The sequence below is a fragment of the Salmo salar genome, chromosome ssa13 (genome assembly GCF_905237065.1).
Source record: "Salmo salar chromosome ssa13, Ssal_v3.1, whole genome shotgun sequence".
NCBI classification, from domain to species: Eukaryota; Metazoa; Chordata; class Actinopteri; order Salmoniformes; family Salmonidae; genus Salmo; species Salmo salar.
The window spans coordinates 35792738-35815245 of record NC_059454.1 but is presented as its reverse complement, the minus strand read 5'-3'; the positions used below and the strand labels follow the sequence as shown (position 1 = coordinate 35815245).

The 22508-nt window shown below is 42.9% G+C and overlaps 1 protein-coding gene across 2 annotated transcripts; it reads right to left on the bottom strand.

Annotated features, from left to right (window-relative positions):
• Positions 1-4837: 4837 nt before the first annotated feature.
• Positions 4838-20881, bottom strand: LOC106567235 (G-patch domain and KOW motifs-containing protein). 2 transcript variants are annotated; one of them, XM_014136277.2, is made up of 11 exons: positions 20637-20881; positions 11931-12118; positions 11662-11801; positions 9251-9357; positions 7411-7612; positions 7019-7151; positions 6207-6381; positions 5835-5946; positions 5642-5711; positions 5430-5515; positions 4838-5283 (listed from the first exon to the last, which is right to left on the bottom strand). In XM_014136277.2, exons 1-11 carry the CDS (start codon positions 20846-20848, stop codon positions 5155-5157), a joined length of 1554 nt encoding a protein of 517 aa, XP_013991752.1. In that variant the 5' UTR covers positions 20849-20881; the 3' UTR covers positions 4838-5154. The 2 variants fall into 2 exon arrangements, with proteins under 2 accessions (XP_013991752.1, XP_045549168.1); XM_045693212.1 differs by having other exon boundaries at positions 4838-5279.
• Between the last annotated feature and the right edge of the window lie 1627 nt (positions 20882-22508).

Sequence of the window (22508 nt, the reverse complement as noted above, 5' to 3'; positions counted from 1 at the left end):
GAATATATTAGTATTACCATTTTATTTATATATATATATATATATACACTGCTCAAAAAAATAAAGGGAACACTTAAACAACACAATGTAACTCCAAGTCAATCACACTTCTGTGAAATCAAACTGTCCACTTAGGAAGCAACACTGATTGACAAATTTCACATGCTGTTGTGCAAATGGGATAGACAACAGGTGGAAATTATAGGCAATTAGCAAGACACCCCCAATAAAGGAGTGGTTCTGCAGGTGGGGACCACAGACCACTTCTCAGTTCCTATGCTTCCTGGCTGATGTTTTGGTCACTTTTGAATGCTGGCGGTGCTTTCACTCTAGTGGTAGCATGAGACGGAGTCTACAACCCACACAAGTGGCTCAGGTAGTGCAGCTCATGAAGGTTTGCTGTGTCTGTCAGCGTAGTGTCCAGAGCATGGAGGGGCTACCAGGAGACAGGCCAGTATATCAGGAGACGTGGAGGAGGCCATAGGAGGGCAACAACCCAGCAGCAGGACCGCTACCTCCGCCTTTGTGCAAGGAGGAGCAGGAGAAGCACTGCCAGAGCCCTGCAAAATGACCTCCAGTAGGCCACAAATGTGCATGTGTCTGCTCAAACGGTCAGAAACAGACTCCATGAGGGTGGTATGAGGGCCCGACGTCCACAGGTGGGGGTTGTGCTTACAGCCCAACATCGTGTAGGACGTTTGGCATTTGCCAGAGAACAGCAAGATTGGAAAATTCGACACTGGCGCCCTGTGCTCTTCACAGATGAAAGCAGGTTCACACTGAGCACGTGACAGAGTCTGGAGACGCCGTGGAGAACGTTCTGCTGCCTGCAACATCCTCCAGCATGACCGGTTTGGCGGTGGGTCAGTCATGGTGTGGGGTGGCATTTCTTTGGGGGGCCACACAGCCCTCCATGTGCTCGCCAGAGGTAGCCTGACTGCCATTAGGTACCGAGATGAGATCCTCAGACCCCTTGTGAGACCATATGCGGGTACGGTTGGCCCTGGGTTCCTCCTAATGCAAGACAATGCTAGACCTCATGTGGCTGGAGTGTGTCAGCAGTTACTGCAAGAGGAAGGCATTGATGCTATGGACTGGCCCGCCCGTTCCCCAGACCTGAATCCAATTGAGCACATCTGGGACATCATGTCTCGCTCCATCCACCAACGCCACGTTGCACCACAGACTGTCCAGGAGTTGGCGGATGCTTTAGTCCAGGTCTGGGAGGAGATCCCTCAGGAGACTATCCGCCACCTCATCAGGAGCATGCCCAGGCATTGTAGGGAGGTCATACAGGCACGTGGAGGCCACACACACTACTGAGCCTCATTTTGACTTGTTTTAAGGACATTACATCAAAGTTGGATCACCCTGTAGTGTGGTTTTCCACTTTAATTTTGAGTGTGACTCCAAATCCAGACCTCCATGGGTTGATAAATTGGATTTCCATTGATTATTTTTGTGTGATTTTGTTGTCAGCACATTCAACTATGTAAAGAAAAAAGTATTTAATAAGATTGTTTCTTTCATTCAGATCTAGGATGTGTTGTTTAAGTGTTCCCTTTATTTTTTGGAGCAGTATATATACACACATATATATACACATAGTTGAAGTCGGAAGTTTACATACACCTTAGTCAAATATATTTAAACTCAGTTTTTCACAATTCCTGACATTTAATCCTGGTAATAATTTCCTGTCTGAGGTCAGTTAGGATCACCACTTTATTTTAAGAATGTGAAATGTGAGAATAATAGTAGAGAATGATTTAGTTCAGCTTTTATTTCTTTCATCACATTCCCAGTGGGTCAGAAGTTTACATACTCAATTAGTATTTGGTAGCATTGCCTTTAAATTGTTTAATTTGGGTCAAACGTTTCGGGTAGCCTTCCACAAGCTTCCCACAATAAGTTGGGTGAATTTTGGCCCATTCCTCCTGACAGAGCTGGTGTAACTGAGTCAGGTTTGTAGGCCTCCTTGCTCGCACATGCTTTTCCAGTTCTGCCCACAAATTTTCTATAGGATTGAGGTCAGGGCTTTGTGATGGCCACTCCAATACCTTGACTTTGTTGTCCTTAAGCCATTTTGCCACAACTTTGGAAATATGCTTGGGTCATTGTCCATTTGGAAGACCCATTTGCGACCAAGCTTTAACTTCCTGACTAATGTCTTGATGTTGCTTCAATATATCCACATCATTTTCCTCCCTCATGATGCCATCTATTTTGTGAAGTGCACCAGTGCCTCCTGTAGCAAAGCACCCCCACAACATGATGCTGCCACCCCCGTGCTTCACAGTTGGGATGGTGTTCTTCGGCTTGCAAGTCTCCCCCTTTTTCCTCCAAACATAACAATGGTCATTATGGCCAAACAGTTCCATTTTTGTTTCATCAGTCCAGAGGACATTTCTCCAAAAAGTATGATCTTTGTCCCCATTTGCGGTTCCAACCGTAGTCTGGCTTTTTATGGCGGTTTTGGAGCAGTGGCTTCTTCCTTGCTGAGCGGCCTTTCAGGCTATGTCGATATAGGACTTGTTTTACTGTGGATATAGATACCTTTGTACCGGTTTCCTCCAGCATCTTCACAAGGTTGACTTGCACTTTTCACACCAAAGTATGTTCATCTCTAGGAGACAGAACGCGTCTCCTTCCTGAGCGGTTTGACAGCTGCGTGGTTCCATGGTGTTTATACTTGTGTACTATTGTTTGTACAGATGAACGTGGGACCTTCAGGCGTTTTGAAATTGCTAACAAGGATGAACCAGACTTTGAGGTCTACAATTTTTTTTCTGAGGTCTTGGCTGATTTCTTTTGATTTTCCCATGTCAAGCAAAGAGGCACTGAGTTTGAAGGTAGGTCTTGAAATATACTGCTCAAACAAATAAAGGGAACACTTAAACAACACATCCTAGATCTGAATGAAAGAAATAATCTTATTAAATACTTTTTTCTTTACATAGTTGAATGTGCTGACAACAAAATCACACAAAAATAATCAATGGAAATCCAATTTATCAACCCATGGAGGTCTGGATTTGGAGTCACACTCAAAATTAAAGTGGAAAACCACACTACAGGCTGATCCAACTTTGATGTAATGTCCTTAAAACAAGTCAAAATGAGGCTCAGTAGTGTGTGTGGCCTCCACGTGCCTGTATGACCTCCCTACAATGCCTGGGCATGCTCCTGATGAGGTGGCGGATGGTCTCCTGAGGGATCTCCTCCCAGACCTGGACTAAAGCATCCGCCAACTCCTGGACAGTCTGTGGTGCAACGTGGCGTTGGTGGATGGAGCGAGACATGATGTCCCAGATGTGCTCAATTGGATTCAGATCTGGGGAACGGGCGGGCCAGTCCATAGCATCAATGCCTTCCTCTTGCAGGAACTGCTGACACACTCCAGCCACATGAGGTCTAGCATTGTCTTGCATTAGGAGGAACCCAGGGCCAACCGCACCAGCATATGGTCTCACAAGGGGTCTGAGGATCTCATCTCGGTACCTAATGGCAGTCAGGCTACCTCTGGCGAGCACATGGAGGGCTGTGCGGCCCCCCAAAGAAATGCTACCCCACACCATGACTGACCCACCACCAAACCGGTCATGCTGGAGGATGTTGCAGGCAGCAGAACGTTCTCCACGGCGTCTCCAGACTCTGTCACGTCTGTCACGTGCTAAGTGTGAACCTGCTTTCATCCGTGAAGAGCACAGGGCGCCAGTGGCGAATTTGCCAATCTTGGTGTTCTCTGGCAAATGCCAAACGTCCTGCATGGTGTTGGGCTGTAAGCACAACCCCCACCTGTGGACGTCGGGCCCTCATACCACCCTCATGGAGTCTGTTTCTGACCGTTTGAGCAGACACATGCACATTTGTAGCCTGCTTTAGGTCATTTTGCAGGGCTCTGGCAGTGCTTCTCCTGCTCCTCCTTGCACAAAGGCGGAGGTAGCAGTCCTGCTGCTAGGTTGTTGCCCTCCTACGGCCTCCTCCACGTCTCCTGATGTACTGGCCTGTCTCCTGGTAGCGCCTCCATGCTCTGGACACTACGCTGACAGACACAGCAAACCTTCTTGCCACAGCTCGCATTGATGTGCCATCCTGGATGAGCTGCACTACCTGAGCCACTTGTGTGGGTTGTAGACTCCGTCTCATGCTACCACTAGAGTGAAAGCACCGCCAGCATTCAAAAGTGACCAAAACATCAGCCAGGAAGCATAGGAACTGAGAAGTGGTCTGTGGTCCCCACCTGCAGAACCACTCCTTTATTGGGGGTGTCTTGCTAATTGCCTATAATTTCCACCTGTTGTCTATTCCATTTGCACAACAGCATGTGAAATTTATTGTCAATCAGTGTTGCTTCCTAAGTGGACAGTTTGATTTCACAGAAGTGTGATTGACTTGGAGTTACATTGTGTTGTTTAAGTGTTCCCTTTATTTTTTTGAGCAGTGTTCATCCACAGGTAGACTAGACTTCCAATTGACTCAAATTGTCAAATCAGAAGCTTCTAAAGCAATGACATTTTCTTGAATTTTCCAAGCTTTTTAAAGGCACAGTCAACTTAGTGTACGTAAACTTCTGACCCACTGGAATTGTGATTAAGTGAAATAATCTGTCTGTGAAAAATTACTTGTGTCATGCACAAAGTAGATGTCCTAACTGGCTTGCCAAAACTATAGTTTGTTAACAAGAAATTTGTGGAGTGGTTGAAAAACGAGTTTTAATGACTCCAACCTAAGTGTATGTAAACTTATATATATATATATAAGTATTGCCAACAGCATGATTATGCCATTACTGTTGTAATATTGCCACTTGAGTCAGGACAAAGGACAAAATGGCTTTGCTGTTGACATGATTTTATTACAAAGATACACTGACAAAAGTTACTCACTGTACATACACACTCTTGCATTTTATGACTAAACTTTGTAAAATGAAAACGACATATCCACTGTAAGAAGATGTTTGGGGCAGGTTGAGATCAGTGTTGAAGTGGAGGATAAACGCTCTTGAACACTTTACGCACCTTTTTATTTTGAGCAATCATTTACCCACCTAATGTGGAAAAATGCATTGAACGTATAGGGAGGGTTACTTTATTCCCCCACCAATATTTTAACACTACATCACTAGGTATATGGTAAAAGCGGAGGGTATCAGTGATCTCCTCCTCCTACGTAATGGCAGATGGAGTCATAGTCCAGGGTGAAGACTTTCTCCTCATATCTGTCCAGCTGCACCATGGCTCTGCTCCTGTCTCGGTCCCTCTGGAGGATACGACCTACCTGAAACACACCATGTCATTAACAACGCACACTTAAATATTCAACATTTTGTACTTCTTCAATCCAATCAGTAATGAAAGCTATGAAACAAATCCGCATGGATATTTTACAGGCAAAGTGATGTGCCAACCCATTCACTCACTCACCTGCCCCCTGTGTTCGCCGAGTACAACCATGACGTCCTCAGAGTCAGTCTTCGGCACAATGGTCTCCAGCATCGTCTGTTTCACATCTACGTTATCATGAAGACATAAGGGCATCATTGAAGGAAAAATAGATGAGTAGAGGGAACACCAGTTGAAAGAATATGGGTTGGAGTAGGTAGAATGGAATTCAGCAGTAAACCTTGAGAACTCACCATCTAAGAATCTGCCCTCCTCAGTACGACACACACAGATGTTTGGCGACAAGACATCCTCTATTCGCATCTTCAAAAAAACAGCATAGGACCTTCATTAAACTGATTCTAAAGATCAACAACACAGGACTGTAGTGGGCCGTAAAGTGTCAACAGGCAATGAATTGTGTACCAGTGCCCCAAGTGTTAATACCTTTGAATTGTAGTATTTTCCCCCTTTGAAGGCTTTATCTACAAAGCGAACTTTCAGGTCTCGCTGGAGCCAGGAGGGGGCAGCAGGAGGTAGCTTTGCCTGGGGCTTCTCTCTAAGGAGAGAAGGGAAAAGGCGATACAAACAAAAAAAATTAAATACATTTGAAGCAATTATTTATTCTCAAATCCTTTCATTATGTGTTATCAAATGAAATGGTGTGAGTAAATAATTGCTTTAGATTTATAATTTATGAAGGAGTACTATAATCCAACATAAACACTAACTAATCCAAGTCATTAGTTAACCTCTTGTATTTAAAAAGAAATAAATCCTACACTTCCAACCTCATCCCATATTTTCAAGATCCTCTACCTGTCCTGACTAGAATCCCGGTGTTTCCTTTTTCTCTGGTCCTTCCCTCCATCTCTGTCCCTCTCAGAAGATCTACTTTTCTTCCTCTCCTCTTCCTTATTACTCCTCTCTTTCTCCTCCCGTCTCTGCCGTTCCTTCTCTTTCTCCTTCTCTTTGTGGGCCCTGCTGAGGCGACCTGATTGGTAGAAAGATAGTGTTACAATTGCAACGTCACTAACAGTCCAAGGGGACTCCATTAAACAGTTTCATCACAATGATCAAGTAGTCTCATCTGCATTATTGCTATGGTAGTGCTGATACATATCGACCTACTCAGCAATAACAAATAAGCCACATGAGAGCAGTACAATTTGCCTGTTCACAAACAACAGTACCAGTGTGAACCTCCCTCCACTCCAGAAACAGGTCCTTCTGATTACTGACAATAAGAGCAGTGACAGCATGGCTGTTTTGGGTTGGAATGGTAAAGGCCAGATGGCTCCTTTTCACACAGAGGCTCAAATGTCACTTAGCTAAAGGAGAGCGAGCCTATAGAATCAGCCCAGCTCATCACTCAACAACAGACCAGTCTGCCCTTCGGCTGTTTTTTTCCCCCTTGTTCTGGTCTAGAACCTTCCATCCATGTAGTGAGTGGGTGTCTCAGTATTGCCAAAAAGACAATATTGGAAATAGTAATGGAAAGAACATTTCCATGACCCTGTATGACATCTCTGTTTGCTCAACTAAATTATTCCAATATTTTACGGTAAACAGGTTCAATGTCATTTCAGAGAGCAATCACAATAACTAACATGGTGGTAGGAGAGACTTACTGAGGTCTTTGCCGTTTTTGTCATATTCTGTGCGGTCAACCAGTTTCAGTGCATATTGACTGATTGTTACAGTCTTGCTACCAATCGCAAGCTTGACCACTACTCGTGCATTGTCCGGATCAACTCCTTCAATCTGTAACATAGGAATGTTGGGGCAATAGGAGGGGTGTGGCGAGGAGGGGGAGACAAAACAGTCAATCAGTGTGCAAAGGCACAAGTAAAGAGAGTTACATTTGAGCAAAGTAAAGCTAGTTGTCTTGTTCTAAAACAACAACTATGATGCCTAAGATGGCCTACAAGATGGTGATATGCCACAGTGTCATGTTCTCAGGAGATTGCTGTTGCTTTCTGTAGTGCCAGAGAGTCCAGACAAACAAAGCCAGATATCTCACCTTCCCGTACAGGTCCTTGTGTGCTCCAGACTCCACCAGCACATGGCCTCCAGGCCCCAGGATCAGGGTCTCCTCCTTCTGCTCATCGCCTGGCTTGGGGGGCCTCCGGGGCCCGCTGGGCTCCAGGTCCCTTATAGCAGAGCGGTCAGCTCCCAGACCCAGACCCTTCGGCCTCAGCTGGTGCTCTATGGGCTTCACGTCCCTAGAGAGAGAGGGGAGAGAGATTAGGTGGGAGCAGGGTGAAAGTAGATTCTTCCTGGTACGCAGTCATTCCTGTGTGTGAATGCGCTTTTTAAAATCGACTTTAAAAAAAAGATTATGGGCTTAATCATAGAATGACATATGGAATCCGTATTCATTTCATAGCATCTCTATGGGCCTAATAGTCAAGATTTGTCATTTAACTTTTAAAATGTATTAGCCTACCTTTTCATGTGGCATAAACACAACCTGTCATGTATTAATCTGATTGTCTAACAATTACTTCAAAAGGCTCATGTAGTCTATTTGTGCATGTTACTCAAGGACGGTGGTTTTTCAGCCTCATTCAGATATTCTTCTGCTTATAATTTCCAACATTTTGTTAGTCAACTTGTCTATAATTAGATAGCCTACATGCAGCTTCTCTTCTGTCATTACTTGATGCTTGTCTAGAATTCTAAATAAAGCCTTGCTCCCCAGAACAATGTCATAAATCGATAGAATGATCAATGCGTCATCAACAATCTAGTTGACATCGGTAAAGTTCTTTCATTTCTGCTTCTCTCACGGAGCGAGGATTTAGGGACAATGGAGATTTCCAAATGAAGCCAGTTTGCCGGTTTCAAGGAAATCGAAAGCTTTGAAAACGATCCAACATGTTTCTGATAGTATTTCAGTTCATCTTAGATGCATATTTTACATGGTTGAAAATGAAATACTGTCAGCTTTAATGTTGCTGAAAGAAATTGCTCGTTTAGGCTACACAACAGGTCCCTGAGTGCATATTTTCATTCTTTCAAGATGCTGAAAGGAATCCTATTTCTCCACTCCTATTCCCGAGACAAAATGTAGATTGGTTCTGTAATTTTACTGCGAGGAACACTTCATTCTGCATGAGTTAACATTATAATAGGCTATATGTGAGGCCTACTGTCAGTGTTCAGACTTTAGTTACTATTCCAACTATTAGGCTACTCCACTCTAAAATAATTCCCGCATCCATACAGTGCCATTTGATAGGCCTAAATGTAAAGAGACATCACTTACAAAACACCAAAAAGTGTTATGAATGACATTGACAATTGCCCATTCATTAGGTCTACACAAGTCTATTCGCTAATTTTCCATGCGGTCATGATAAAGTGTAATAGCCTACAGTTTTCATGGAACCTGTGTATTAATGATCGTGATAGGCTCATATTTTTACCGGTATTGTGTACCCCACACTATTTGCTTTGCTGGGACTTCGTACCGGACCGTTCCGGCTTACTGTCAACCCTGGGTGGGAGTGAACTAGGAAGTATAATGGGATGAGATCGACCCCTATGTCTATGAGTCAATGGGTTTATATTTGCAGACTAGCAAACAGATGGGCTTGAAGATTAAAAACAACAGTGGCCAACCACAGTAAGATTGCATTACTACGACTACATTATTTACTGTACTCTGGGAAAAACAGCATAATCATCTTATGTCATTACTTATTTTCTGTAATATAAGTCCCATGCCAAAAACCTGATGCAACAAGAATGGATAATATTGGCATTATAAATAAAGCAGACATAGCAAACCATTTAAATGGCATTAACAATAACACCGGGATTGGGGATGAAGACCGACTATGAGAGAGAATACGCACTGTTTGAAGGTCCGCCCGATGCCCTCTCCGGCCTTCCAGCCCATCCCCTTCAGCATGGCTAACCCGTACGCCTCCACAGGAACACTGTCATAGTCTGCATCTGTGGACTGAACACACAGCAACTGATCAGACACACGTCACATTCTATATGCAGTCTCAGATAGTGAGAAAAACAGACATCACTCTTTATACACCCACTGGTACAGTCTAATGCTCTGTACATCTGATTGTCATGTGTCAGCCTGCCAGATAGTGTTTCTATAGACTGACAGATGCTTGTGTATGTCTGGACTCCATACACAGACAGAAATAGCTGATTCCAATGTTGTTGTTATACAATCCTTTGGCTCTAGGCTGACAGACTCAGTCAGACCAAGTTGACTGAGGTCACCAACCACATCACAGCAGTGTAGAGACATGCTGCTGTCATTAATGTGGGTGCTGTCTGTCCCAGTGCCATGCTCCTCACTAGCTCCCTTATGGGCTCTGTCTGCTCTAGGGGAAGCTGGGATCGCTACAGTAGTGGGAGAAGCATGAAGGTGGAATGAGCCAGCTCCTCAGCCCCTCCCTAATACAGTGCCTTCAGAAAGTATTCATACCCCTTGACTTATTCCCCATTGTTCTGTTACAGCCTGCCTTCAAAATAAATAAATAATAATTCTCACCCATCTACACACAATAACAAAGTGACTTTTAGAAAATGAAATACTGAAATCTCATTTACATAAGTATTCACACCCCCAGTCAATACTCTGTAGAATTAATTTCCCACAGTCTGGTGGAAAGCAGACTGAACCAGGTTTTCCTCTAGGATTTTTTCTGTGCTTAGCTCCATTAAGTTAATTTTTTGTCTTGAAAAACTCCCCAGTCCTTAATGATTACAAGCATACCCATAACATGATGCAGCCACCACTTATGCTTGAAAATATGTAGAGTGGTACTCAGTAATGTGTCGTATTTTCCCCAAACATAACACTTTGTATTCAGGACAAAAAGTTAATTGCTTTGCCACATTTTTGGCAGTATTACTTTAGTACCTTTTTGCAAACAAGATGCATGTTTTGGAATAGTTTAATACGCTACAGGCTTCCTTTGCACTGTCAATTAGGTTAGTATTGTGGAGTAACTTCAATGTTGTTGATCCATCCTCAGTTTTCTATCAAATCATTAAAACTATAACTGTTTTAAAGTCACCATTGGCCTCATGGTGAAATCCCCGAGCGGTTTCCTTCCTCTCCGGCAAACGTAGTTAGGAAAGATGCCTGTATCTTTGTAGTGACTGGGTGTAGTGATGCACCATCCAAAGTGTAATTAATAACTTCACAATGCTCAAAGGGATATACAATGTCTGTTTTAAAAATAAATAAAAAAATCTACCAAAAGGTGCCCTTTGCGAGGCATTGAAAAACCTTCCTGGTCTTTGTGGTCGAATCTGTGTTTGAAATTCACTGCTTGACTGAGGGACCTTACAGATAATTGTATGTGTGGGGTACAGAGATGAGGTTGTCATTAAAAAAAATTATGTTAAACAATATTATTGCACACAGAGAGTCCATGTAACTCATTATGTGACTTGTTAAGCACATTTTTACTCCTGAAGTTATTTAGGCTTTCCCTAACAAAGGGGGTTGAATACTTATTGACTCAAGACATTTCAGCTTTTCATTTTTAATTACTTGACAATTTTTTTTATTTGAAAAACATAATTGAACTGACATTATGAGGCATTGTCTGTAGGCCAGTGACAAAACATTTTTAAAAATGTAATCAATTTTAAATTCAGGCTGTAACAACAAAATGTGGAAACATTTCAAGGGGTATGAATACTTTCTGAAGGCACTGTATCTACATTCATGACAGATGTGAGATGACAGTGATGAGAGGGTGGGGGATGGGTGATGAGGAAGAGATGCACAAAGGAAGATGACTGTTGGTCTCTAGGGAGAGGGAGGGCAAGCGAGTGTCATCTCGTTCGTAAGATGCTGTCAGATCTGAAGTGAGTACGTGTCACACACACACTTCTCTGTTGGTTCGGTTTGGTGGAAATATCCTGCGGTCAGCACTTTCACACAGTCTCTGGTTTCAGTCCCAGTTAAACTGGTCAGTCCACCTCCATCTGTCATCGCACACATTCTGTTGATCTGACTTTCACACAGTTGTTAATCCATCGCGCGCTCTCATTCACTCATGCTTATCATAACCTTCCATCTCTGTTTACGAATCAACTTCTCTCTTGTAACCTGACACAACATTCAGTCGCCCTCTGTTAAAGTTGCCTGTCCTAATTTTATTTCACACATAACATTTGCTGTGAAAACGCATTGAATTTACTTCACAGTCTATTGACACAACAAGACCCAAGAACCAGACGGTCACGGTTCAGGTTCCTCTGACCCTCGCCCCATACTTACAGACTCTGGTCGCAGGTCCACCTTGATGTGGTCTCCATCCTCAAACCCACGTGGAGCCTGGTTCTGCATCAGCAGGGGGATGGTGAGGTTGGGGTCTGCTTGGTCCCCATTTTTCCACTGGTCAAGCTGCCTCTGCGATTCTGAAAGAGAGACGTGACATTGAAAGAGTGATTAAAAGTATTAACGGTGGATTCACAACATTAGGATAAGGTGCTAGTTTCTGAGAGGCATCTTCACTGAAGTAGTAACTGAAGCTGACGAACACAAACCTTCAATAATTTCTTTGACAGCCTGTGATTCCACTGAGTCCTGCTCCTGAGAGGGGGGTTGTGTTTTGGCCTTATCCCCCCCTCCATCACCGTGCCCCTGGCCAGCTCTGTTTTCCTGCCTGCTGCACCAGCGATTCCTTTGGATGAGTGGAATGATCAGCTCCTTCGGCTTCTCCACAGGCTTGATACTAAGACGGACAAAGGAGGTAGAAAGCATTTACTAACTAGACAACAATTAGCTTTGCAATGGCTATGTCCCAATTATCTCTCCTTCCTCCCAAAGTGTGCACTTGTTTGCTTTCCTTCACTGACTTGAAAGGAAATGACTGGTATAAGAGATATTGTGAAAATTCCCACGAGCCCATGGCTCCACCAATCCAGATTTTTGGGAAGTAGTGAGGGATTGTACACATTTCAGGAGAAAGTAGATATTGGAACACACCCCCAGGCCTTTTCTCAATTCGATTGCGTCCTTTTGAAATGGGTCAAAGGTAAATCGAGGGGAGGCCGCGAGGAGAGGGGAACGTCAATGACTGTTTATTTGAATGGACAAAGCCATCGATCACGTGACACCATTCATTCCTATGTGTAGACTCAATAGTGCATTTGAAGCCAAGGGAGTCGGTTAAGATGATGTCTAATGTTGTACACTTATGTAGACATACATTTGAGTTTGAGCTACTCCAGAAAGTAACGTTGCAAGCTAGCTCAGTGCTGCCCCCTCTCATTGAGTATCTCAAGCTACTGCAGGCTGCCATTAGCTACAAAGTCAATTATCCTTATTACTTATCCTTATAACTTCTTTAAAATAATTGGTTCAAGGACATACCTCTGATGTAATAGAAGCAATTATTGGTACTGTGATTGTCTTCAAGAAATGTATTTATTTACATGAAGATGGACCATGAAGATTGTCATTTTCCCCTTCACTATAAATGGGGATTCTGTTCTCTGCAAACAATGCCTGCAGTACTGAGGTCGGCCTTGAACTTTCTGGGTTCAATGAGAGGGGGCAGTCGTTCTGGTGAATGTGGACAAAAATGGCTTGTATAAAACATACTGAACATCGTGCAATGTGAATGGGCTAAATAACAATGTGATTTAAATGTGTTTTCTGAAGTTGATTATTATAATGAAATATTTAGGCTATTAACTATTTTCCTTTTTTGATATTGTTAAATAAAATTCTAAGTCTGCTAACATTTCCTAATAACATTTGACAAATTTTGACCATTATTATTTTTTACCATCTTCATTGCGGGACTTCTATTTTGAAGAGAAATCGCCAGGTCACAGCCTTATTCTTTCTATGTCCTGCTTATTCTTGCTTGCTTCTCAGAGGTTCTATCGAGGAGGGGAGGACACTCTTCAGTTAGCCTACTAACGAATTGACATCTCCTCGGACACTTACCGGTTTCCATGTCACAGAGGAGAGAGAGTGGAGGAAAAGGGAAAAGGCACAGCAAGTCGGAAGTTTACATACACTTAGGTTGGAGTCGTTTTTCAACCACTCCACAAATTTCTTGTTAACAAACTATAGTTTTGGCAATTCGGTTAGGACATCTACTTTGTGCATGACAAGTAATTTTTCCCATAATTGTTTACAGACAGATTATTTCACTTATAATTCACCGTATCACAATTCCAGTGGGTCAAAAGTTTACATACACTAAGTTGACTGTGCCTTTAAACAGCTTGGAAAATTCCAGAAAATGATGTCATGGCTTTAGAAGCTTCTGATAGGCTAATTGACATCCTTTGAGTCAATTGAGGTGTACCTGTGAATGTATTTCAATGCCTACCTTCAAACTCAGTGCCTCTTTGCTTGACATCATGGGAAAATCTAAAGAAATCAGCCAAAATCTCAGAAAAAAAATTGTAGACCTCCACAAGTCTGGTTCATCCTTGGGAGCAATTTCCAAACACCTGAAGGTACCACGTTCATCTGTACAAACAATAGTACGCAAGGATAAACACCATGGGACCATGCAGCCGTCATAGCGCTCAGGAAGGAAACGTGTTCTGTCTCCTAGAGATGAACGTACCTTGGTGCGAAAAGTGCAAATCAATCCCAGAACAACAGCAAAGGACCTTGTGAAGACGCTGGAGGAAAGAGGTACAAAAGTATCTATATCCACAGTAAAACAAGTCCTATACCGACATAACCTGAAAGGCCACTCAGCAAGGAAGAAGCCACAGCTCCAAAACCGCCATAGAAAAGCCAGACTACGGTTGGAACCGCAAATGGGGACAAAGATCATACTTTTTGGAGAAATGTCCTCTGGACTGATGAAACAAAAATAGAACTGTTTGGCCATAATAACCATAGTTATGTTTGGAGGAAAAAGGGGGAGGCTTGCAAGCTGAAGAACACTATCCCAACCATGAAGCACGGGGGTGGCAGCATCATGTTGTGGGGGTGCTTTGCTACAGGAGGGACTGGTGCACTTCACAAAATAAATGGCATCATGAGGGAGGAAAATTATGTGGATATATTGAAGCAACATCTCAAGACATCAGTCAGGAAGTTAAAGCTTGGTCGTAAATGGGTCTTCCAAATGAACAATGACCCCAAGCATACTTCCAAAGTTGTGGCAAAATGGCTTAAGGACAACAAAGTCAAGGTATTGGAGTGGCCATCACAAAGCCCTGACCTCAATCCTATAGAAAATGTGTGGGCAGAACTGAAAAGGTGTGTGCAAGCAAGGCCTACAAACCTGACTCAGTTACACCACCTCTGTCGGGAGGAATGGGCCAAAATTCACCTAACTTATTGTGGGAAGCTTGTGAAAGGCTACCCGAAACATTTGACCCAAGTTAAACAATTTAAAGCCAATGCTACCAAATACTAATTGAGTGTATGTAAACGTTTGACCCACTGGGAATGTGATGAAAGAAATAAAAGCTGAAATAAATCACTCTCTCTAACTATTATTCTGACATTTAACATTCTTAAAATAAAGTGGTGATCCTAACTGACCTAAAACAGGGATTTTTTACTGGGATTAAATGTCAGGAATTGTGAAAACTGAGTTTAAATGTATTTGGCTAAGGTGTATGTAAACTTCCGACTTCAACTGTAGGTGTCCTAGCCTTCCTCTTTCAGGTAATACATTCAATGCAGTATTAACCTTATATTTAACTAATTCATGATGGGTTATACATAATAAGCTTCTAACCTGTGTCTCATGCGCAATACGCAAGCACCTGTACTCCGCTGGCCTCTCCTTAAAAAAAACTCCTTAGCTCTTCGAGTCTCATACAGGAAAAGCTAGACTCGAATAGCTTACTGGCCATTGTTTTTTCAGCATTTCTTATTCCAATAGACTATTCGATGAGGGAAGCAAGCTCTTTTTTCCCTGAATGTTTAATACAGCAGCCGATAGATGCTCGATGGCGGTAGGCTTTTAGCAGTTATTTATTCAGACCCATAACCATTCAATCTGTGAAGAGAAGTGAAAGCCTTCTTCATCTAATTCTAGTCCTATACTATTCAAGGATGTCATTAGAAGATAGATTAGAAGATTAGAAGATAAGGACAACAAAACTTATTTCATCTAACTGTTGAAAGCGAGGAAGAAAAGACGCAGCAATAAAAAAAAGGTAGGCAAATAACTTTAGGGGAAATATAATGAAAGGTATATACACGAGTCAGCCTACTAATTATACAGTGCATTCAGGAAGTATTCAGACCCCTTGACTTTTTCCACATTTTGTTATGTTACAGCTTTATTCTAAAATGGATTAGTGTTTTTTCCCCCTCATCAAATCTACACCTCATAATGACAAAGCAAAAACTGGTTTTATACATTTTTGCAAATTAAAAACTTAAATATCACATTTACACAAGTATTCAGACCCTTTACTCAGTACTTTGTTGAAGCACCTTTGGAAGCGATTACAGCCTTGAGTCTTTCGGGGTTTGACGCTACAAGCTTGGCACACCTGTATTTGGGGAGGTTCTCCCACTCTTCTCTGCAGATCCTCTCAAGCTCTGTCAGGTTGGATGGGGAGCGTCGCTGCACAGCTATTTTCAGGTCTCTCCAGAGATGTTTGATCGCGTTCAAGTCCGGGCTCTGGCTGGGCCAGTCAAGGACATTCAGACTCTTGTCCCGAAGCCACTCCTGCGTTGTCTTGGCTGTGTGCTTAGCGTTGTTGTCCTATTGGAAGGTGAACCTTCACCCCAGTCTGAGGTCCTGAGCACTCTGGAGCAGGTTTTCATCAAGGATATCTCTGTACTTTGCTCCTTTCATTTGTCCCTCGATTCCAACTAGTCTCCCAGTCCCTGCCGCTGAAAAAGCATCCCCACAGCATGATGCTGCCACCACCATGCTTCACCGTAGGGATGGTATTTGCCAGACGATAAGCAGTGCCTGGTTTCCTCCAGATGTGACACTTGGCATTCAGGCCAAAGTGTTCAATCTGGGTTTCATCAGACCAGAGAATCTTGTTTCTCATGGTCAGAGTCCTTTAGGTGCCTTTTTGGCACTGAGGAGTGGCTTCCGTCTGTCCACTATCATAAAGGCCTGGTGGAGTGCTGCAGAGATGGTTGTCCTTCTGGAAAGTTCAGAGGAACTCCAGAGCTCTGTCTTGTGACCATCAGTTTCTTGGTCACCTCCCTGACCAAGGCCCTTCTCCACTGATTGCTCAGTTTGGCCAGGCGGCCAGCTCTAGGAAGAGTCTTGGTGGTTCCAAACTTCTTCCACTTAAGAATGATGAGGCCACTGTGTTCTTGGGGACCTTCAATGCTGCAGAAATGTTTTGGTACCCTTCCCCAGATCTGTGCCTCGACACAATCCTGTCTCGGAGATCTACGGACAATTCCTTTGTCCTCATGGCTTGGTTTTTGCTCTGACATGCATTGTCAACTGTGGGACATTTATATAGGCAGGTGTGTGCCTTTCCAAATCATGTCCAATGAATGGAATTTACCACAGGTGGACTCCAATCAAGTTGTAGAAACATCTCAATGATGATCAATGGAAACAGGATGCACCTGAGCTCAATTTCGAGTCTCACAGCAAAGGGTCTGAATACGTCTGTAAATAAGGTATCCATTTTTATTTTTTAATACATTTGAAAAACTTTTTTTTTTAAACTGTTTTTGCTTTATCATTAAAACCTTCCTAATATTGAGTTGCAGCCCCCTTTTACCCTCACAACAGCCTCAATTCATCGAGGTGATGCTGGCCCATGTTGAATCCAATGCTGTTATCATTTGCTTTATCATATACTTTACAATGCTTTTGAATGACACTTCCGGTTTTGGCGGGAAATACCAGGTTACCCGGGAGAAAAGTGATTTATTCTCGGGATGGCACGCTTGTAAAATACCGGGGAAATATTCAACCCTAGTGTAGATGAACGGAAGGACACAGGTTAAAAAAGGATTTTCAAGCCTTGAGACAATTGAGACATGAATTGTGTATATGTGCCATTCAGAGGGTGAAAAATGTAAGTGCCTATGAATGTGGTATGGAAGTAGGTGCCAGGTGCACGGTTTGTGTCAAGACCTGCAACGCTGCTGGGTTTTTCCACACTCAACAGTTTCCCGTGTGTATCAAGAATGGTCCACCACCCAAAGGACATCCAGCCAACCTGACAACTGTGGGAAGCATTGAAGTCAACATGGGCCAGCATTACCTCGATGAATTGAGGCTGTTGTGAGGGTAAAAGGGGGCTGCAACTCAATATTAGGAAGGTTTTAATGTTTGGTATACTCAGTGTATAAATCATTGGTTCAAACAAATGTACCGGTAGAACGCCAACTGACCGAGGCGGAGAAATCATGGCGGAAGTGAATTCCGAGTTTGAAATGAGAAGCGAGTTGAGTTGTAGAAGAGGAAAGGACAACAGAAGTCTCGAAGAATGGAATGAAAAATAAAAAGTATTGATAGTTGAAGGGGATGATGGTATATATCAGACAAGGATTCGTTTCTTGTTGGGATACGATTTTTTGATGAGTGTCTCGAAGAGGGTAAATCATATGTTGGGAAAAGTTAAGTCAGAGTGACCAGGAGTGGGCTTGTCCTGACTAATTGTGTGTCTGAGAAACTGAGGAAGAGGGCCTCACTAGAATCGAGTCACCTGAAGTATCATGCTTTGAACTCCAGAGTAGAACACCTGTCATTAAGGGATTCATTTCCGTGGTGTCGATGGAAGTTAAGGAGAACAACCTAGTGACGAGAATCCCAGGTGTGATTAGTGCCTGTTGCTTGACCCGCATGGTGGATGGAAGAAAGTTTGTCGGTTCTATCGGGTTTTTTTTTATGATGAGCACCTCCCTACTCATGTAAAGCTGAGGTATATGAGGTATGCATTAAGAGCTTTTGTCCCCAAACCATTACAGTGCAGAAATTGTAAAGAATTTGACCATGTTTTAAGTGTGTGCAGACTGGTGGAGTATACAGAAGATTGGAGTGAAGAACGTCCATTTGCAATAGAGTTGTGGAGTGCCCTGTAAGGGTGAAGGAGGTTGATGAGGCAAAAGTTAGGGCGGTCCATCGGATCTCAAAAGAGCAAGTGAAGTTAAAGAAATGGTAGTAGATGCAGCAATGCCCATAGTGAATAGGACTATTTGCCAACCAAGAGATCCGGGCATGCTGTATGTAAAGAAAGTGGATGTTGTGGCGTTCACTGCAACTGTGATAAACTGCACGGCTCAAGTATAAAGGAACTCAAAGAAATAGGACATCATTGTGGCTGCGGCAGGAAGGTATCTGGGGCGGCAGGAAGGTATCTGGGGCAGCAGGAAAATATCTGGAGCTTCAGGAATTCACAGCAGAAGATTTACAAAGGTTATTGGCGATGGAAGATGTGCAAGGCTCCTACTGTGTAGGGATCTGACATGGATCATTAATTTTAACAGATGAGGCATGGAGCATGTTGATGAGTGATTTTCAGGTAGACGGTATGAGTTTTTTTTTATCCACATTTGTCTTTGAGGATCTTTTATTTTTATCCCACACAGTTGGTGGTGACAATACACATTTTTGCGTGTAGTTCACTATAAAACCCAAAGAAGAAGAAATGTAACTATGAAGGGACATTGTGGCTATGTGGTGGGGGTAAAGGACAGGAAAAAAAGGAGAAAAGTGGAACATATTATAAGTAAATATGGAATGGGGGAATGCACACACCTTCTGGAAGATCTGATGAAGGTGAAGATGGTGGACAGAAAAAAAGGTGGAACATATTTTGAGTGAATATGGAGTGGTGGATTACACATACCTTTTGGAAGAGCTACAGAAGGAAATTGAACATGACGAGAGAAGATTAATTAACTGCGGTGGCAGGTGCAGTGAAGACCACCGAGTTTGAGCCTTGTCAGGACAAGAGCAACAACTCAGGAGTTGATTCTGGCCCAGTGTGAGTGAGATTTTTGGAGAAAATGGATCCTTGCCTTCTGGCAGATCCATATGTGGTGTTAGGTTGGGTGGAGAAGAGGTTGGGGAATGTTGGGTGGGTGAAAGTGACTTGAAGTGGAATTGTGTTGATTTTTTGCGTTTCTGCCATCCACTAGGAGCATGCGCTCTGCACCACGTGACTGGGGACAAGAACTGAGACTTGCTTTCCTCTGGAGCAGGGCACCGTTGAAAGGAGTGACAACTGGAGTGGCGCTAAGTGTTGAGGAGGATCAACTGAAGTTGAAGCTTCCCGGTGTCTGTGACACCTGCCATTTGGTGCGATGCAAACCCGTTGGAGAGCGGTGTGAAACACACAAGACACGGTCTGTACTCTTGAGTTTTGATGCAGGCTTTACCAGATAAAGTCAAGTTAGGATGTGTCAGTTATCTCGTGAGAGTTTTTGTCCCGAATCCATTGCGGTGTTTTAGGTGTCAAGCTTATGGTCATGTGACAGCAGAAACCCCTAAATGTGAGAAGTGTGCAGGAGGACATGAGACAAAAAAAATTGTATTGGTGGAAAGAAATTGTGTGTGAAAACTGTACGGGTACCCATGGTGCTGGATATCACAGCTGCCCAGTGAGAGAAAGGCAGGTTCAGGTTGCCAGGATCAGAGTAGTGCAGAAGCTGTTGTATGCTGAGGCAGTGAAGAGAGTAGTAGAAGAAGACTGGTCCAGGGTGAGGGATCCTAAGAGGATTCCTGTGAGTAGGCAGAGGCCAGTAGAGAGTGATAGGAATAGCATGTGCTTCAGTAAGGTTGTTTTTTGGCATTAATGGCTATGGATGTCAATTGTACCACAGGAATGGAATGTAAAAATCACAGAGAATAGGTACATTTTACTGCAGAAAAGTTACATGTTTTGACCAATAGTGTCCCATCCTCCCAGGCTGCTGGCCTCGAGTATGATCAGATAGGTCCAAATTAGTGGAATTGTGTAGATGTTTTAATGGGTGCAGCCAGGGTTAGTTAGTATGGTAATTTTTCACAAAGTGTCATGAATTCATACAAGAGAATAGTAGCCAATGCTACTACAGAATAGTAACATGCACCAATATTTGTTTGCGGGCCGCCATAATACCAAAGAAGAAGAAATGTAACTACCGGCAAATAGTTTCTAAACGGTAAAGTCTTTGCTACCAATGGCTAAATACATAGCTAACTAGCGAATACATAAAGGGACAGCAACATGTTTATTCAACATACAGGCTAGTAACGTTATTAGCTGACTACTAGGCAACAATATGTATTAATGCAACTGTATTTAGACACCAACATTAGAAGCTAGCTAACGTTAGCTTACCTTAGCAATTCTTTCCCATCGACTCCGGTTAAATAATCTCGCTCATCTGCGTTGATAGCTTCATCCCGACTAGATTTTAATTTACTTACAGTTTTGCTAAAACCAAAAGATATAGCTCCTGATTTCCTCTCTCCTTGTTGTTGATGTGCACTAGATGTTGATGTATCAACATGAACGTTCCTGCTGTTTTGCTCCTGTTGAGAGGCCGCCATGTTTGCAAGGCAAATGCTATATGGGATGCTTGGGACGTCCCGAACCTACATTTACATTTACATTTAAGTCATTTAGCAGACGCTCTTATCCAGAGCGACTTACAAAATGGTGCATTCACCTTATGATATCCAGTGGAACAACCACTAAACTAACTACAACCTAAACATAACCCTTGCATAACCATTTTACATTTAAACTTGGGATATGGGATATGCACGGAGCATTTTTGAGGAGAGAAAATAGAGTTTTGGGTAATGCAGTTTTATGTGGGCCGACAGCGCGACTTGATGGATCAGTTTAGATACCAGGTAGCGGTGCCTGGGTAAAATCACTGGGGTAATTGCGTTGTTTGCTCAATAGCATGTTAATTAATATGCCTTGCAACCGTGATATATAGACCTAAAGGCCGAGACAATAAGAATAATAAATTCAACCACACCTTTGTTTTATCACAAAACCGGGTAGCAACTTCTGTCCAGTGAAGTCCACAAAGCATATTGTGACAGATAGGTACATGACCTACAGCACGATCAAGCAAGTTAATGTTTTGGACATTTTTGGACCACTAAACAACTATTGATTTAGAACAACAAAGAGTTAACGCAAGTTGCAAAGAAAACAGGAGCTGCCTCCACTATTCCAACACCATTTCAACATCAACAAATCTCCCCTGACCGCTTAGTCTAATTCAGTGACAACTAAAAGATACCAAAAACAATTTAGTCCAATCATCGTAAGATAAATATGATGTGGCTGTCCATGGTTCTGATTTCTGTGTGTGTATGTGTGTGTTGACTCACCCTACTTGTAGAGAAACACCAATGCCATCCTCTCTTTCATGTTGACAAAACGGTCTATCACTCTGTCATACAGTATACATTTTTATTTAGTGTTGTCCTAGGCTACATGGCTAAAACGCTTGCTCGCTAGCCAAACTTCCATTTATGGGCAACGTTAACTAGTTAACATTAGCCTTCTACATCTAGCTACATATTGAACTTCCATTCTCTCTGGCCAGGGGCACAACAATGAATGAATTAATAGTTGGATCAGAATCGCCATTATAATCATTTGCCAGTACTGAGAATTAAGTAAAACCACAAGTCCAAATCCCTATCTCCATCCATGGCTAATTTAGGAAAGGGACACTTTTAGCTAGCAGGCTAGCTAGCCACCGGAGGACAACAATACAACGAGATGCAACAATTCACGTTTTTCTGTCCATTATGCTCTCTGGGATTTTATGGCCAGAATTCAAGCTGGCTTCCCCTAACACATTTTTGGGGTGCGCCAGGACCATTCACAGTTGATTTTGCTCAGTTTACTCAACGCTGATTGGCAAATTTGTTATACTTTTTTTTGTCAAGAGAGGCCAGATGCTCGCTGACTTCCCTTGCCTTCAATGCTAATGCCGGCAACAATGTCATACTTGTTTGGACCAGACAACATCAGATAGATGGCCTACACGTAGAGCGACAGAGGGGCGCTGTTTCGCTCACTCGGATGCTTTCTCCTGTGAGATACATTCAGCCTCTTGCGAATTGAACGAAAATTATGAAACATAGACAAAAGATACATGATTGTATGTGTATCTTTTTTTTATATTGGTACATTTTGGGGGGAAGCCTGGCATCCATGAACACATGCCACTGTTTGACA

Coding starts and splice junctions, on each gene's coding strand:
- LOC106567235 (XM_014136277.2), bottom strand. CDS start 20,848: ATGGCGGCCTCTCAACAGGAGCAAAACAGCAGGAACGTTCATGTTGAT. Junction 9,358..11,661: donor TGGACCTGCGACCAGAGTCT/GTAAGTATGGGG, acceptor CTGTGTGTTCAG/TCCACAGATGCAGACTATGA. Junction 7,152..7,410: donor ACAAGGACCTGTACGGGAAG/GTGAGATATCTG, acceptor CCTATGTTACAG/ATTGAAGGAGTTGATCCGGA.